Source organism: Phyllostomus hastatus, unplaced genomic scaffold (assembly GCF_019186645.2).
Source record: "Phyllostomus hastatus isolate PE091 unplaced genomic scaffold, TTU_PhHast_1.1 phas_contig_58, whole genome shotgun sequence".
Lineage (NCBI taxonomy): Eukaryota > Metazoa > Chordata > Mammalia > Chiroptera > Phyllostomidae > Phyllostomus > Phyllostomus hastatus.
This window is the reverse complement of record NW_025333916.1, coordinates 3,721,322-3,740,454: the sequence shown is the minus strand read 5'-3', so window position 1 is coordinate 3,740,454 and position 19,133 is coordinate 3,721,322. Positions and strand designations below refer to the sequence as shown.

The following is a 19,133-nucleotide window of genomic DNA, read 5'->3' as shown; positions in this document are numbered from 1 at the left end:
TGCCTTTTGCCAGCTTCTCTTTGTTACTTGCTTTTAATATAGTTATTCATAATGTTCAGCAGTAATTCAGCTGTAATAGACTGAAAGAGCAACTAGTTAAATTCCATTTTCTTTGCTTTTCTAGAAATCTTTACTTTGAACCAAAACATCATTGCTTACTATGAAGAACTGATAAAGGCTTAGCATGATGTGGTCTCATCTGAATATCAAAATATAGACTTCTTATACTGCTATCACATGAAAAGTTTTCTTTTAAATCCTGGTTTATTTTTATATAATAAATGCTTTAAATGGGCCTTTTGCAAAGTAGTTCTCCCTGTTAATATTCCAGTGGTCAATATAAAATGACAGCCATGTTTGTATTGAGAATATTGTTTAGGAGTCCTTACTGATAGTCTGTCTTATGGATGCCAATGCTGGTGGGTCTGTTTCTCAGCAAGGCATTGAGGGAGGCTTTGTAGTGGAGATTGTTTTACCTTTTTTAAAGCCAATTGCTTGATCTTAATAGTGAACAACTGTTTCTAGACCCTTTCAGTGTTAAACCATTGACTGAGTCATTAAAAGCTTGGAAGGGAGCAATGAATCCTGTGTATTATCCAATTCTCTGAATCTGCCCATTCTAACAACAGGGTTTGCTTTGTAAACTAGTCAGGTTTTCCAGAGACCAAGCAAAAGACAGGTTTCAGGAAAAGGAAGTATTAGACCAGGAATTAGAAAAGGCCTTTTAGAGTTTTAGTGTCCTCACTGGTAAAAGGAAGGGGTTGGATTATGTAACTTTTTTTAACCATCTTTTTTCTACCACTCCTACTGTGCATCCTACTCTGCATCCCATGTAATAAAGTCTTAACACCTGCATGATTCTCAGTGGGGGGAGGGGATTTAGGGCAGGAGGGCCATATGGTGCTTGAAAAGCACCCTTCCTCACAAGTTTCTGATCTGACCCCAAAGGAGCCACCCCCATCCCTACCCACAAGTAAGATGCTTAAGTTAGAAGATTTCTGCGGTCTGTTCTAATTGATGGGTTTTTATCATTCTTCTATTTTTATAAGGCTTTAACTCCCAGCCTTAATAAAAACCAGCACCAGAAACAAGTACATGCCAGTGTTTATTATGTTCTGTACACCATCCTGAGTACTTAATGATGATTACCCTGTTTAATACTCACACAAGCCCAAATAGATATTTCTGCCCTCATTACATATATGAGGAGACTAAATAACTTCCCCAAGTCACTTACCTAGTTGATTATAAAGCTGATATTGAAACCCATATTCGTTTCACTTCAAAGCCTGTTCTTTGTGCTGTGTTACTATATTTTTTAATATATTTTATTGATTATGCTATTACAATTGTCCTATTTCCCCTCTTCACTCCCCTCCACCTGGCACACCCTCTCCCACCCACATTCCCCTCTTTAGTTCATGTCCATGTGTTATAAGTTCTTTAGCTTCTACATTTCCCATACTATTCTTGCCCTCCCCCTGTCTATTTTCTACCTACCATCTATGCTACTTATTCTCTGTGCCTTTTCCCCCTCTCTCCTCCTCCCACTCCCCTGTTGCTAACCCTCTATGTCATCTCCATTTCTGTGGTTCTGTTCCTGTTCTAGTTGATTGCTTAGTTTGTTTTTGTTTTTGTTTTAGGTGTGGTTGTTAATAATTATGAGTTTGCTGTTCTTTTACTATACACATTTTTTATCTTCTTTTTCTTAGATAAGTCCCTTTAACATTTCATAAAATAAGGGCTTGGTGATGATGAACTTCTTTAACTTGACCTTATCTGAGAAGCACTTTATCTGCCCTTCCATTCTAATTAAAAGCTTTGCTTGATAGAGCAATCTTGGATATAGGTCCTTGCCTTTCATGACTTGGAATACTTCCTTCCAGCCCTTTATTGCCTGTGAGGTCTCTTTTGAGAAATCAGCTGACAGTCTGATGGGAACTCCTTTATAGGTAACTGTCCCCTTTTCTCTTGCTGCTTCTAGGATTCTCTCCTTCATTTTTACTTTGGCTAATGTAATTATGATGTGCCTTGGTGTGTTCCTCCTTGGGTCCAACTTCTTTGGGACTCTCTGAGCTTCCTGGACTTCCTGGAAGTCTATTTCTTTTGCCAGATTGGGGAAGTTCTCCTTTATTATTTGTTCAAATAAGTTTTCCACTTGTTGGTCTTCCTCTTCCCCTTCTGGTACCCCTATAATTCAGATGTTGGAGCGCTTAAAGATGTCCTGGAGGTTCCTAAGCTTCTCCTCATTTTTGTGAATTCTTATTTCTTCATTCTTTTCTGTTTGGTTGTTTCTTTCTTCCTTCTGGTCCACTCTATTGATTTGAGTCCCAATTTCCTTTCCATCACCATTGGTTCCCTGTGCATTTTCCTTCATTTCACTTAGCATAGCCTTCATTTTTTCATCTAATTTGTGACCAAATTCAACCAATTCTGCAAGCATCCTGATCACCAGTGCTTTGAACTGTGCATCTGATAGGTTGGCTATCTCTTGGTTGCTTAAAAGTATTGGCTTTGAGGCTTTGATTTGTACTTCCGTTTGAGCCTTTTTTTTTTTCCTTTTTTTGATTTGGTCATGCCTGTTACGTAGTGAGGGGAGGAGCCTTAGGTGTTCTACAGGGTGGGGCAACCCAGTCACTGGGTTGTGACGTTGTATGTGGGGGCAGGGTCCGAGAGGAAACTGTGTCACTTGCTCCTCTCTCCATCAGATTTCAGTACCTGCTGCCGATTCCCCCAAGCTAACTGGGCCTTTCTGGTGTTAATTCCCATGTGGGTGGGCTTGTGTACATTCTAGGACCCCGTTGGTCTCTCCAATACACTCTCCTGTGAGGCTGGGAGTCTCTTCCTACGCCTCAACCACCACAGGTGTTTTCAATCAGTGTCCTGAGGTTCTGTTTCCCGGTGCTGGGACCCTGGGTTGCACAGTCTGTCTCACTGCCCAATCTCTCCCAGTTTGTCTGCATGCAAATGTGGCCTGGACAGCCAGGTGCTTTGTGTGCAGTGACTCACTTCACAGTCACCACCTCACTGGGTCTGCCAGCTGCTTGTGCGCCCAAGGTCGGCCTGCTGTGGTCTTGCACTCAGGGTGCCTTATGCGCCCGGGATGCGTTATGCATCTGGTGCCACTGCTTTTTGTGCCACGACCCCTCTCTGCCTGGCTGCCCAACTCCGCCTTCCTACTGGTCTGGATGAATGTGTATATTTTAACTCCTTGGTTGTCCAACTTCCATACAGTTCAATTTTCTGTCAGATCTGGTTGTTACCTTGTTTCTAAATTGTTGCTGACCTTATTTTGGTTGTGCAAGGAGGCACAGTGTGTCTACCTATGCCTCCATCTTGTCCGGAAGTTTTGTGTTGCTATATTTTAAACTAATTTGTATTCTAACACTGTCATCTTTCCAGTGATACCTTTCTGTTGGGAAAATCAAAGACTTTTCTTTCTTGCTATCATTTCTTCCTTTTTTAAACTGAGATTTTTTTTTAAATTAAAAAGGCTTGAAAAGCTTGTAGACCATGTGTTTAAGGTTTAAAATCACAGACCCATCTCTAGTTATTTACTTGGAAATGAAGTTTTCAAGTTACTACATGAGATTTCTTTTATGTCCAAAATGTTAGCAACAGTGTTTTTTTTGAGTATCGATGTGTATTTCCAAGAAGTATGCAAATAACTTATTGGTCTCTTTAGGGCAAACTTAGAATCCAACATAGACTTTCTCCTGATAATATATTAAAGGAATTGGCCATTTGTTAGTTCAGCTATGGTAGATGGACATTTGGGTTATTTGGAGTTTGGAGCTATTACAAATAATGTTGCTGTAAATATTCTTATATATGTCTTTGGTGAATTTCTATGGGGTATATGTCTGAAAGTGGAATTTCCAAGTCATTACATATGCATCATTAATACTGTACTACCAAATCGTTTTTCAAAGTTAGTTATATCAATTTAACACTTCATCAGCAGTGTTTGAGAATTCAAGTTCTGTTCTGGATCTATTTTTTGCCGGTACTTAGTATTAATAGCAAACCTTTTTTTCTTTTAGCTTTTTTGATGTGTGTCTCATAGTATTGCAAGTTTGGCTTTAATTTGCACTTCCCTAAAGTGAAGATGATTTCCTTTTTGATATTTCTATTGACCATTGGGTGTTCTCTTTTGTACCCAAGTCTTTCAGTGTCAGCCTTTTTCTTATTGATTTGTAAGAGTTCCTTATATATTCTATGTTTGAGTCCTTTGTTGATCATGTCTATTTACAAATATCTTGTCCTACTCCAGCTTGCTTTTTTACTCGATATGATTTTTAAATTAGCATAAATTCTTAGTTTTAAGGTCTGAAATTTGTTTGGCCCAAGATATTCTCTTGTGTTTTTCTTTGAAAACTATTGTTTTATCTTTTATATTTAGATTTATGATCCCTCTGAAATTGCTTTTTGCATATGGTGTGAGGTAGGCATAAATATTAATTTATTTCCAATATAGATATCTAATTGATCCTATACCAGTATACATCATTGTATACATATTTGTTTACTTTGGGGGTTATTAGTGCCATATGAAATCAATATGGGGTAGCATATTATTTCCCTATGGCCTCCATAATAAATTATTACAAACTTGGTCTCTTAAAACAACAGAACTTTGTTCTCTTACAGTTCTGGAAGCCTTAAATTAAGGTGTTGTTGGGGTAGGGTTGGTTTCTACTGACGGAGAATCTGGTCCATGTGTCTCTCTTAGCTTCAGGGGGTTGCTAGCGCTCCTTGGCATTCCTTGGTTTGTAGTTGTATTACTACAGTCTCTGCCTCTGTCTTCACGTGGCATTCTTCCTGTGTTTCCTTGTCCAAGTTTCCTCTTTTAAGGGCACTAGTCATTGGATTTGGGCCCTCCACAATCCAGTATGACCTCATCTTAACTTGTTTACATCTGCAAAAGTCCTATTTCCAAATAAGGTCACATTCGAATAAGGTTCCAGTCAGACATGAATTTGTGGGGGGATACTATTCAACCCAGTATAGGTAGCAATATTAGTATACATCATTCACTCCAGTAATAAGGATCAGTGTTGGTACTGAATATGCCCTGAGGGGAGGCAGAATATCTGTCTACTCAGGAGCTCCACAGCTAGTTAAATTTTGCAGTGGCAGAAGCCACTCTGCCTCTGCCTCTCTCCATTAACTATGTTGAGTTTCAGTGTCAGGAAGCACTCGGTAACCTACCTCAAGCTATCCCTGTGCCGAGAATATACAGGCGAAACACAATTTGAGGAGTTAAACCTTTTAAATATTTTCCTACTATGGCACACAAGTAACTCTCCATCTTCATTCCAGGTGGTGATTTCCAGTTGGCTGGGCAGGGATGTGTTTATTAAGAATGTACTTCAGGGTGAGGTCCAGGGGCCTGGTGGTTAGATGGCAAGTATAGAGGCTGAAGGCTTAGTATGTGATGGAAGAACACAGGTCCTTTTAATGCTGGAGACCCTCATACACTTGATTGTTAGTTAAAAGTCAGCCTAGCTGCAGTTCACCAAGAGTGAAAAATTGTCTGTTTAAAATTCTAGTTTTAGGGAATTTTGGTAGCATTGAAACTCTCAAAATATGAAGTCTGACCTACTATAGTTGGAGGTTGGAATGATAGACATTTCTGAGTCCTTGGACCTAATCCTCAAACAGTATTTGTGGTTAAGACTGGTGTCTAATTCTTTATGCCAAAGGTGTCAAACTCATTTTCACCCAGGGCCACATCAGCCTTGCAGTTGCCTTCAAAGGACCGAATGTAATTTTAGGACTGTATAAATGTAACTACTCTTTAATAGTTAAGCAAGAGCTTGGCACCACCACTGGGTAGAAACAAGTTCTGGGTCAGATAAAACAAGGTGGAGGGCCGGATTTGGCCTGCAGGCCTTGTGTTTGCCACTTGTGCTTTCTGCCATTGTCACCAGAGCACTGTGTACATTTATTGGTCATTTGTTGTATAGGCTGCACGTACCTACATAACACACACCCGTGTATCACATTTTGATTCTGTGGTGTTCTGGTGGGTAGTGTCTGGAGGCACATTTGAGTTGTGTCCTATTGTTCACATATGATGTTAACATCTGATCCCAGCCATATTCCTGTTTCATGACTTATAAATCTGTCATTCTTTTACTTACGAGGGGTTGGTGGGACAAGCCTTTTGAAATAAAAGCTGACACTTTACATTTAAGAAGTTCAGTTGACTCAAGAAAGAACTCCCCGGGCATATCACTGCAAAAGTAAAGCAGTAAATCAAGGTGTAATACATACGTGCCAGCGTCTTTCCATGTTTTGCTTTTAAAATCATTTTGTTTGTTGTTGCATTTTATTGCATATCCAATGTTTGTAGCTTATATGACCCTATTTGAATGTCACTGTAGGAAAAGATTCAAAAGGTTTAACTCTTTGAATTGTGTTTAGCATCAATATATTTCCTCTCCTCACTTGACATTTTTACTCTATGAACTCACAGAGGATGGGATTCTATTGTTCAGTGAGTTTAAATTTCAGAAATTAATTTAGACCCATGGAAAAAATAAATTTAATTTTATGTGTAAAAGGCAAAGGTGATTTGATGTCCTTGCTATGATTTATTAATACTAAAAATATAACCTGGATTACTTATAAAATGATATTTTATATCAGCAGACATTTTTTAAAGAATTATTTTTTAAAGCAAAATACTTTATTTATCATTTGAAATATATTTATTTATTTTCTATTTTTAAAAAATATTTCATTTCTTTATTTATTGAGAGAGGTCAAGAGAGGGAGAAAGAGAGGGAGAGAAATATCACTGTGTGGTTGCCTCTCACACATCCCCTACTGGGGACCTGGCCTGCATCCCAGGCATGTGCCCTGGCTAGGAATTGAACCTGTGACCCTTTGGTTCTCAGGCTGCTGCTCAATCCACTGAGCCACACCAGCCAGGGCCTGAAATATATTTAAAATCAACTATTTGGGGATTTTCTCTTGACTGTTCGGTGTGCAGGGAATAACTAGTGAAATTTGACCCTTGTAATTCCAGTGTAGTAACTATTCAGGAACTAGCCTTAGCATCTTCAAACGTCAGGTTCCTCTAGCCTCTAGTGCTTTAAAGGGCCTTCTCTCTCTCTCTCTCTCTCTCTCTCTCTCTCTCTCTCTCTTTTCCTTTCTTTCTTTTTCTTTTTTTACACTGACCTCTTTATGTTCTAGTTAATTCTAAAGGAGCAATGCCATTTTTCTCCACTGAGCTTTTTAAAATAGTATTTCAAGCATTTGACTTTTTTTTCTCTCATTCCTCTTTTGTTTATGTTTGACAGTTATGAGTAGCTTTTAAATTTCTTGTATGCTTCACTCACTTGGGATGGTGTGCTATCGTGATGCCATTGAGGTCAGGCCAGTGGAGACAGCGTGCACCAAAGCAGTCCTGTGCATTCAATAGGACCTCCTGCGTTGCTTTATGTTCCTTGCAGTATCAATCAGCATGGCCACTATTTTTCCACCTCACATCCTCCTGATGACTCACGAGCTTACTCTCACATTCCACACAGTGTCTGTTCTCTATTTTATTCCTTTTGAAGCAAACAAACAAAAGTGAGTTGACCTGTCATCACAAACTTTGAGTCGTCCTTGCACAGATTTTTTTTTCCATTCTCATGGTCAGATCCATGAGATTTATTCAGAGAAGGTCTTCTGAGAAAATGGCTTCACAATTTAAAAGTCACTGACCAGTATTCATTTTAGGTATTGACAGTGGTATTGATCTGTAAGAATATAATGCTCTGTGAAGAACTTGAACTAATTTTTCAGAGTTTAGAGTTTTTGTATCTGGCCATCTGTGGCACTTGTCTGCTCGAGATGAGACATGATAAGGGTGATGCTGTGGAAGGAGCACTGGGGGGAAGAAGTGCCCCTGTGCTGAGAACTCTGCAGGCAGGTGTGCCTGCAAATTTTTTTCGTTTTGATTCTCCTTATAACTGTGAAGGTTTTTTAAAACATACCTATAAGCATTTTTATTTAAAAAATTTTGCTCCTTTTAGTGGCATTCAAATGCATATTTTATGTGATTTTTTTTAATCCCATGTGTCCCCACCCCTTCCCATGCACCACAGCTGGCAATATGGAAATACTTCCATATCCTATTAACAGCTTTTACACTTTTGTTGTGGGGAGAAATGAAAAAGAAATAAGATATTTGTTGATTTCTTAATACCTTAAGTATACATTTAAGAATGACATCTTATTCAGAAGTAAGAATGGACTGAACAGTGGATGATATTACTAAATGTCTGTTAATTTTTTAAGTGTGATAAGGTGTTATGGTTATATAGAAGAATCTCCTTATTTCTGGGAGTTGCATGTTAAAGTATTTATAATTGAAATATCATGGTATCTGTAACTTACTTTCATATGGTTCAGCTAAAACCATTAAAAAGTATGTGTGTTATAAACATATAGAAACAAAGCAAATGTGAGAATATTAAAAAACAGTAAGTCTAGTATATGGGTGTACATTTTACCATTCTTGTAGCTATTCTGTACATTCAGAATTTTTAAATAACAAGTTGGGGTTAGAAGAAATAACTATAAACAACTTCATTGCCCATAGTCTGTATTTCCTCACTAATTAATTTGTTACAGCATCAAACTAGTTGCTATTTTAAATATTTCTTTAATTCAGAAACATTTAAACATCTACTCATGAGTAAAGAACTTTATTTTTCTGTCACTGCTTTTTGGATTTATGGATTCTAAAGTCATGAGGTCAGGAAGTTCCAACTTCCTTCTAGGATGATACTTCAGAGCAGGAAAACAACTTCTAGCTGAGTACACACAGAAGAAAGGTCCCCCGCTGCACAGAAGTCATTAATTCTTTCTGTGTTACATCATTAAAAGTCTCTCTTGGATATAGCAGCCTTTTGTATAACCTTTGTATTTAATGGTTCATCCCAGCTGTATGTGGGCAGTTGATATTTAATGAGTCATAGCTTGTCACCTCTCCCTTTTCTCTCCTTTGGTAAATGCTGGGGAAAAGAGATCTAGTTTTCCTGATTTTTCTGGTTGTCCTAATTATTTTCCATTATAATCCATTTTATCTGTCTAGACCAGGGTATTTCAATTGCTTCAAAACCAAATTCAAAAACAAACTTGGACTGATGAGGGCAACACATCTGCTCGAGAGCTGCGGTCAGCCTTGCTGGAATTTGCTTGCACCCACAGTCTGGAGAACTGCAGCACTATCGCCCAGAAGCTGTTTGATGATTGGGTGGCATCCAACGGAACTCAAAGGTGATGTGTGCTTCTACTCAGACAGACTCTCTTCTTCTTTACTTCATATCACTTACTAAAACCAGGATCTCCTCACCCTGGGTCAGAAATGTTGTAAAACTGAGTGCTAATGTATGTGAACTCTAGGTACTTATATTCTCAAATAAGATTTTTTAAAAAACTGTGGTAAAATATAACATAAATTTATTATCTTAATAATTTTAAGTGTTCGGTTCAGTAGTATAGTATACTCACATTATTGTTCAACAAATCTCCAGAACTTTATCTTGCAAAACTGAAATTTTTTACCCAAACAACTCCCCACCAATCTCCTCTCTCCATCCCCTGGAAACCTCCATTCGACTTTCTATTTTATGAATTTTTCTACCCTAAATACCTTATGTATGTGCAATCATACAGTATTTGTCTTTCCTTGACTAGCTTCTTTCACTTAACAAAATATTCTCAAGGTTCATCCACGTTGTAGTGTGTGTCCGAGTTTCCTTTCTTTCTAAGGCAGAATAGTCAATCCATTGTATGCAGTATACACCATGTTTTGCATATTCATTCATCCATTGATAGACATTTGGGTGCTTCCACCTTTTGGCTCTTCTGAATAATGCTGCTATGAATGTGGGTGTACAAATATGTTTTTGAAAGCTTTCTTTGAGTTATTTCAGACATATACCTAGAAGTAGGGGTTGCTGGATCATATGTAATTCTGTTTTAAATTTTTTGAGGCTCCGCCACACTGGTCCCCACAGTGGCTGCACTGTTTTACAATCCCACTAGCAGTGTACATGGGTTCCTTCCAATTTCTCCTCACCCTCACCAACACTTGTTATTTTCTGTGTTTTTTTTTTATATCAACCATCCTAATGGGTATGAGATGTCAAAAAGTCTCTTTTAATTTAGGAATAAAACATAGCAAGTGGAGTTAGCAATTAGTAGAAATATTTTGATGAAGTTTGGTTCTCTCTAGATCCCTATGGGGCATTATGGAAAAGTACTCAAGCATCAGATAAAGTGATCATAATAATAGCAGAAAACTGTGCTTCTTCCCCTCTTCTCATCCCTCTCTTTATATTTTTACTATGGCACCTACCACACTGTATTATACCATACATATTTACTGTTCTGTATTTTGTGGTAGCCTGTGAGTTCATGGAGGCCGAGACCGTGTCTCTTTCTTCTCCCCTCTGTCACCCAGCCAATTGCCTGCCTGCTTCTTCAGGGATGCTCAGGGAATAATTGTTGTGTTAAATTGAATTGATATTCCTCACAGTCTCAACAACTAGGAAAGTAACAGCCACTACAGTAATCATTTTCTTCGCTATAAGTTAGTTGCAAAATAGACTCTTCCACTGTGCTGCTCTGCTCCAGTCCCAGAAACATCACCACTAGTCATTTCCTCACCCTTTATATATAGAGGTTTTACTTGTTCTCATATTTGACCACCTCTCTTACAGCCTACCTACTGATGTCATGACTGCTGTGTTCAAAGTTGGAGCAAAAACTAAGACAGGCTGGCACTTCCTCTTAAGCAAGTATGTCTCCATAGGCTCTGAAGCAGAGAAGAATAAAATACTTGAAGCTCTTGCCAGCTCAGAGGACGTACGGAAACTTCACTGGTATGAAACCACCCAAGGAATATGACATATAGAAACCAAAAGCATAACAGTATTGTGCTCCAAGGGTGGGGAGCTCATTTTTCTCTGGGATCTTCCTTTTCCTCCCTGTACTCATAGGCCACCTTCATGTGAATTTGTGAGACATTTCCTTTTGAATATTCAGCTGATGAAGGCCTGTGAATGGGGGTTTCCCATGGGGAGAGAAGGGCAGTGTGTGGGGCCTCCAGACTGGAAGGGCAGCCAGTGGCAGGGTAGAGGAGCTCTGGGAGCCAAGGGAAATAGGGAAGTACCTTGAGATTCAGCACTGGGAAGGACAGAGGGGTGCGTTTGGGTGTCATTGCTTCTCTTGTATACTTTTGCCCAGATAAATCCTAGTGGAGTCCCAGAGATGTCCTCAGCACCTGCCCAGGCCTGCCTTCCAAAGGATGCCCTGTAAATAATCATTTTCTTTAAGGTAGCAGCCAGCCCCAGACCCAAGCAAATGGAGGGAAGTTTTTGTTTCAAGTTAGTAATAATTTTGATTTTAACTGATAGCACCCTAATAAATTCCCATTATAAAGTATTTAAACAATACCTAAGAAAATGTAATAAAATGTGGACATATCTCTCATATGATCCTTTACTTCCATTCTTATTCTGTCTGTTAACAATGTCAATCCTGGTTTCTATATTTATATATAACAACATAGGTTTATACTACACCCAGGGTTTTGTGACTGTCCTTTCAGCGAATTGGATCAGTCTTTAAGATTTGCCATGTCATTTCATAAAGCCTACTTCATTTGTTTTTCTGGCTGTATAGTATTCCTTCATATGGCTCTATCAGAATTTATTAAACCCATTACATCATGAGGAGCACTTGGGTTTTTCTTTTTATTAAAAATGTTGCTGCATTCTTTAGGGGGTATGTGTTTTCCTACTATACACAGATTTAATAGCACAGTAGATACGAACTGCTTATGTTTAAATACACTTTAGTCTTTACTAGCAGTGTAACCTGGGCATTTACTAACCTCCTCAGTTTCTTAAACTGTAAAGTAAGGATAGGTAATAATAATAATTACCTATTTCAAGCATTGTTGTGCTTGCAATTTAGAACATTACTTAGTACATACAAAGTACCAATAAATAATAATATCCCGAAGTATACCTTTATTTTCACATTATTTAAACAGCTCAGTTTTTAAGAGTAATAATATACCTGCCTACTCAAATCAAATAAGATTTTTAACAGAAAAAAATTAGTCTTCAGAATTATAAATTCTACCAGAATTTATTTCTCAAATTCCTTACTCTGTCAAGAACTATTTATTATTATGTCAAAGTATTTTGAGGTATTTATTGCTGAGTTCTTACTTCATTTAAAAAAATGACATTTTCAATCTATTGCTCAATCTTGTACTAACCCAAAATTTATATCCCTTGAATTGCTACAGAGCTTTAATTAGGAGACCAGTACTAATGTAAGTTCAGTCATCACTTCATCATGAATAATTATTTTGGAAGCTAAATCTGCTTTGCTTTTCAGGTTAATGAAAACTAGCCTCAGTGGAGATATCATCCGAACTCAAGAGCTGTCATTTATCATTAGAACAGTGGGCCGAGGCTTTTCTGGAAACTTACTGGCGTGGGATTTTGTCAAAGAGAACTGGGATAAGCTTGTACAGAAGTAAGTTTCTCAGAGAATTATTAGCTTTTAGTATTTGTAGTCTCTGCATTTGAAAACCATTCCCAATATCATATTGGTTTGCAGTAGTTATGATTTGCTTTGAGAGAAAAAATGCTGCAGTGACATTTAACTGAAACACTCAGAAATTTTTACATGTGTAAACATAATTTCCATAATGTGAGTCACATAACTGGTGTTCCAGTTGAGTACTAACCAAGCCTAACTGTGCTTCTCTCCAGGTCACTTAGTTTAGCATGGCCGTGGGCTCTTTCAGAATAGCCATTTAGTTATGTGTGTTGAAGAATGCCTCTCCAGTGCCAAGGAATCAGTTAAGAACTCACACCCAGGTAGATAGCACATGAAGGGTTTTTTTCTTTTAAAACAATAATTAAATTTCTGGATGTTTGATGTGATTTTTGGGTAGATCAAATGGATTAATAATTTATGTCAATATCCCTAACTCTTGCCTTTTCCATCCACCTTTCCTTACCACTGACAGTAAGTACATGCAGAACTCCTGTTACTGAGCTGCAGCTCCCAGCAGCGGGACACTGCTCTTCCTTTGCTACATGTAGCTTACAGCAAAGCATTTCCTCTGCAGTCAGGAACATAGCTTACCAACAGTTGCTTCATTTCTATTTATTTATTTTTGCTCTTTTTGACCTTGTATTTGTGTTTCTTCAGGTTCCATCTGGGTTCCTATACCATACAAAATATTGTTGCTGGATCAACTCACCTGTTTTCAACAAAGGCACATTTGTCAGAGGTTGGTTGTATAAAATGCTAATAAGAGAGGTGGGGTATCCCTGTCCTCTCAGGCTGCTCAGTTTAAGTCAGGTGGCGGCTTTTCCTGTCCCTCCTCTGCCTTGTTCAACGTTAATGATTCTGCACTGGGACTACTTCTAAGGGTGGACGTATAGCAATGAGCAAAAACTCTGATGAGGAAAAATTCTGATTCCATTCTCAACAACACCCCCTTGTCTTCCTGGTACAAGTATTTTTTTTTTTTAATTAAAGCCAATTTATGCCAAGTTTATTTTTAAGTGCTAATGGAATAGTTTTGAAGAATGTCACTCCAAGGGTAAAATTGGGTACTGAGCCTAGATTTAGAGTCTATCTCATTTGCTGTTACTTGGCCATTTTATTTTTTTATATTTAATTTGAAAAATTAATCCTTGTGGGAGTAAGGAGAATGCATTTTAAAAATTACTTCAGATTTCATCATACTTGATCAGTAACTTGATATAAATACCTCAGATATTAAAGTACTTTTCTCCACTTCTTTCAGGATATCAGCAAAGCCATCACTAAATGAAAGTTTATTTGGAAAGGCTAGTCAGAGTTACCTGAGATTTGTTGTTATTTTCCTCTATTGAAATGTTTCTCTGCAACTTACAGGTCCAGGCATTCTTTGAAAAACAGTCAGAGGCAACCTTTCGGCTTCGTTGTGTCCAGGAAGCTTTGGAAATCATTCAGTTGAATATCCAGTGGATGGAGAAGAACCTTGAAACTCTGACATGGTGGCTGTAGCATGCAAAACTGCACCTCATTTTGTCATCCCTCAGAGAGCTTGTTAACTTGGGCTCTGTTTGTTAACTTTTGCAAAAGCCAAGGCAAAGCCAAGGATTGCTGCTGAGTTGTTTGCACTCTTAGGAGTTCTAGTTAGCTCAGGGCCCATCTGTATTTTTCATCAGTCTTTCCTGAAATGTCATTGGGTAGTATGTAGTTATTTATTACAAAATTATATTCACCTATATGCCAATCATCTACAAAAACAATGATTAATTTTTCTACTTTGAAGATACACAAATGAGGAATAAAATCTGTTTTGGAATTCTATTCTATTGCTCGGTATCTGTAAAGTATTGACCCAGTGAACAAGGAAAAATCTACTACGGCAGCCACCATCTTTGCAGGCTGCTGGTTTGTGAGCCATTTGTTGCTTCTTATTGATAGATGTTATTTGAATGTGGTAACAGCTTTAAAAAGTATGACAGTGAAATCAATGAAGCATGCAACTATAGAGAACTAATCTCAGGTGTGCAGATCTACTTTGATTTGGGGTTTTCATTAATCCTTTATTTCTTGGAAAATTTTTAAATAAGATCTGTAACTATTATATTTTTTCTGCAGAATAGCCAGGTGCTACAGAATTTTTAAATTTTTGTTATATTGAGAAGCTAAAAAGGCCAAAAGATTCAATTTTCCCAATATTTAACACTTTCTTTTTCATCTTTCAGGAAAATGTTTCAAACTAAGTTAGCTTTAATTATAATTATTTTATTCATAAATTTCAATATTCTCCAAATCTGTACACCTTTAGTACTCCCTGCCATAGATATACTTTATGTTATAAATAAGTATTTCCACGGTTATGGCAAACATTTTGTTAGTACTGGTATCTTTTATCATGACTTTATCGCTGTTACTAAGAACACAGGTTGTTTTAGTTGCCTTTTGGCATGAAAGACTACAGACACTTTCTCTCTGAATCACACTCATGGATGGATTTTCATTTTATATAATAGAGTAGTACATTAGAAGCATTTTAAGGTAGGGCCTTTGAGAAATTGAACATTTTTATTTGAAGTTCACCATAGTACCTTAAGGAATAAAGAGAATGTGAGATACAGGTACCTTGATTCAGGTTTAATATGGTGGACTTTGAATTTTTTTCTACTCTCAGATACAGAACTTTTCTTTAGTTGAAAATTCATAGTTTTATTTTATCATGGCCAAACTAACAGACTAAAAGTAATGGCCAAGGGAGGGAGGGAGGGAAGGGAAGAGAAGGAAGGGAAGGGAAGGGAAGGGAAGGGAAGGGAAGGGAAGGGAAGGGAAGGGAAGGGAAGAAGGAAAAGGAGGGAAGGAAGGAAAAGGAAAGGGAAGGAGAAAGAAATCCAAAACTGTATGGCATTTTTATTCCTTCTAAAGGGGAAATACTGTACTTGAATTTGTTGAGCTGTGCAGACTTATACCTACATTGTTGCATTTCTTAAATTTTTAGGAGAAAAGCTTTCTTTCTAATAATTCTTATACTTTATATTTTGTTTGACAACATCTTCTGTGTACAAAAAAGACTAACTGCTCATTTGCAAACACTTAAAAACACTCCACAGAATCAGACTATGGGAAAGGTCAGCTTTTTTATTCTGCAAGTATAAAGTGAAAATATGTGGGATTGTGTATAAAATTATATTTTATTTTATGAAAGTATTTTTATATAACAAAGTTTAAAAGGCTGGCAAACTAAAAGATAGCCTTCTTTACTCCCTAGTATGTTTTTGCCCAATTTTATCTTTTCTAAACATTTATCTGTCTGTTTCAGAGTAAAAAATATGATATCCTGAGAATCATGGAATCATCTAAAGATATCTTATTGAAACTGGGGTGATTATAGGTCTTTATTCCTCTTGTGCTTCAGTAAATAAATGATAATTTAGTTGATAATGGAAGTTAGTGAGTTTTTATATTTTTAGAGTGGGGAAAAATAATAAACTTTTGAGGGATATTTTTTGTTGCTGGTTTTTTACCATACTATATTACTGGATTCCACTTTGATACAGAGTTTAAATTTTGCTACTTCTCAAAATCAGTTAAGATACTTCAGTTTTAATCCCCCATCTTTACATTGCTCCTGTAACATGTTAACTGTGCAAATGGCAAATCTTGTCTTGAATTATATCATTTTTTCCTCTGTGTGTGTGTGTGTGTGTGTGTGTGTGTGTGTGTGTGTGTGTGGTAGGGGGTATTATTATAAGTAAAACCTTGTCTAAACTTTGGCTAAAAAAGAATTAACTCATAATGCATTGCTATCTTTGTATTCAAAAGCCATTCATTCCCATGAGACTGGATCATACTATTTGTAGTTTTGTTTGTGAGCCTCACTTCAGATTATTTGCACTTTAGTAAGTCTCACCTCAAATTTTCCCACAGAATCCCGTAGTTTTTAATGTTGTACCAACCCATTATATGATGCTTCTAAAAACTAACCTAAACAAGGAATATAAGGTTAAGTAATAGGTAAAACATGTAGTATAATAAGTTTAATTATAGCTTTTGAAGATGTTTTCCCCAAAACTTTGTCTTAGCAACTGTATTTCTGAGACTTCATATAGATTAAAGCACAGCAGCCAGCACAGTATACTTTTTACTTAAGCATGTAGGTCCATGACACAAGTACTTGTTTGACAAGTATTATGTCACTGCAGAGAGACAGTCTACTTGAATGTAATATAAAAGACATAGCACAGTAGATACTTAGGAAGGGTAGAATAGGAAATCTGGAATTGTGGGACACAAACTTATGCTTTGCAGATCTTAAAGACCATATGAAAGTAGGAATCTAAGGAGTCCAGTTTGTTCTGTTAATATCAAGTGATTGGATATAGTAAACTGCAAAGAGTGCCCACCTCCATCTTAATTTTTTATGTAAATCTAATCAAGAAATTGTGTTCTTTGTTGTTGCTTCAATGTTCATGAACTTTCTTATGGTCACAGGTTCCACGTAGTTCTAATATTCTTTGCCATTTGTTTTCTTCATTTAATTGTACTTTAGCCATTGTGGGCAAAAAGAGCTGGCAGAAGAGCCCCGGGTATGTGGAGGACGTCTGCCACATCCGTCTGACTGGGTACAGAGTAGAGTCCTTTCGGAATATTGGACATTAAGAGAAGAAAGTTAAGTGTCGGGAGTGTCATTAATGATTAGCCTAGTACCAAGTTAGATTTTAAAAGAGTCTACTCAGACAAGCACCTGGACAATCTACAGTCAGATTGCTGAATGTTCACATGATTCCCTTGAGTTTCTCAGGGCTTCAGGGAAGGTGTGTATTGTCACCAAGGGTGGCAGTTCCTGGGCTGAGTTTACAAAATGAGACCTGAATTTTCTGACTATGATGTAGCTCTTCTTCTCCCCTTGCCTTTGTTTTTATTGGAATTAACTCTCTTTTTAAAGAGCTTCCCCCTACCCCCATTTGTATTTTTTAAAAATAATGTATATAATTTTGCTGTTTTTTGCATTCTTTAATTTTGTGCTTCATTCCCTCTCTGCATTGGCAAGTACATACCAAATGTAAAGTGGAGGTCCAAAAGTATGATAAATCTCCTCTTCTCCTTTTCCCTTATTGCCAGCATGGGCAATAGCTAGTAGAATAGTTGATTGATTTCTTTCAGTGGCTATTTGGGCATATATACTTTAAAAATGTACATAGAGTTTTTGATGTGTTTTTATATTCTTTCATTCTGTATATTTTGTCCCGATGAACAGTGAAATATTGTCCACAACAGTCTCTTCTGCCTTCCCGTATTGTCTGTGTGAGCAACATCTGTAGAGGCTTTTATTTCCTTTTTTGGAAGGAGGTTGTGGCATTGAGAGGAGAGCAGAGTATGTTCTTTGAAAAATGTGTATAAGTGTGTTCACCGCTTTTTTGTGGATGTTGTTTCATTTTTGTATTTTATTCATTATTCATGGACATGCGGATATCTAGTGAACCATGGAGGTCCATGAGTATGACAAATGTCCCATTTACCCTTCCCTTTATTGCCTGCATGGACAATTCCTGAGGGTGATTGTTGCTGTCATTTGGATCTAGTCTTATGGGTAGAGGGAGATCAGTATCATTCTTTCAAGTGTACATGAATGTTATGCTGCTTATTTATATTTCATTTTATATGTGTTCTTTTGCATGTGTGCGTAAGTGCTTAATGAAAATTGAGGCCCAGAGAATGACAGATTTCCTCTTTTCCTCATTGCTTCTTTGGACAATAGCTGATAGAATAGTTTCTTTTGTTTTGTGTTGTGCTATAGGAGAGAATGGAGCATGTACGTAATGTATATAAATAAATTTGCTACTACTTTGTATTACTAATTCATTTCGTACTGTGTCCTTCTCATAGGATGTTTAAGTACCTAATGAGACATGGAGGTCCGGATGTATGACAATCTCCTCTGGTCCCTTTCCCTTATTGCCTGTGTGGGCAATGGGTAGTAGTGTAGTTATTGGAGTGGGTTGGGGGAGGGGTGGTCAGGGACAGGCAGGAAGGGATGTGTACTTACTGTATATATCTGTTTTTACTACTGTGTTGTATTATTGCATTGGGTGCCCAGACTGGAAGGTACCTAATGAAACATGGAGGTCTGGATGGATAACAATCCCCTCTTCTCCCCTTCCCTTATTGCCAGAGTAGGCAGTAGCTATGAGAACACTTTATTACTTTCAGGGTTCTTTCGTGGGTATTGGGGTAAACACTGTACTTTTTACTTTCTTATTATAATATTTCATTAGCACCCAATCCTTCACTCGGACATGTAGGTTGCTAATGAACCATGGGGTTCTGGATATATAGCGATCCCCTATTCTCCCTTTCCCTTTTTATCTCTGTAGGCAATAATTTTAAGGTAGTTGGAGTTTTTTGGAGTTTTTTTATGGGGGTTGCTGGAAGGAACTAAGGGCAGGATATACCCTTTTTAAATTGTATATGCAGTGTTTGTTATTATGTTGTGTTATTTCTTTCTGTACTGTGTCCCTTACCTGGACGTGTAGGTACCAAATGAGACATGGAGGTCCGAATGTATG

The 19,133-nt window shown here is 37.4% G+C and overlaps 1 protein-coding gene across 1 annotated transcript in view; it reads left to right on the top strand.

Moving 5' to 3' along the window:
* The window catches only part of LOC123824824 (leucyl and cystinyl aminopeptidase), a 96,369-nt gene extending 81,053 nt beyond the window's left edge, over nt 1-15,316 (top strand). The window contains exons 14-18 of the mRNA XM_045848232.1: nt 9,095-9,279; nt 10,728-10,889; nt 12,418-12,558; nt 13,243-13,324; nt 13,957-15,316. Of these exons, the coding sequence (XP_045704188.1) occupies nt 9,095-9,279; nt 10,728-10,889; nt 12,418-12,558; nt 13,243-13,324; nt 13,957-14,088 (702 nt within the window). The 3' untranslated portion in view covers nt 14,089-15,316. The remainder of the gene's footprint in view (nt 1-9,094; nt 9,280-10,727; nt 10,890-12,417; nt 12,559-13,242; nt 13,325-13,956) is intronic.
* The last annotated feature ends 3,817 nt before the right edge of the window (nt 15,317-19,133 follow it).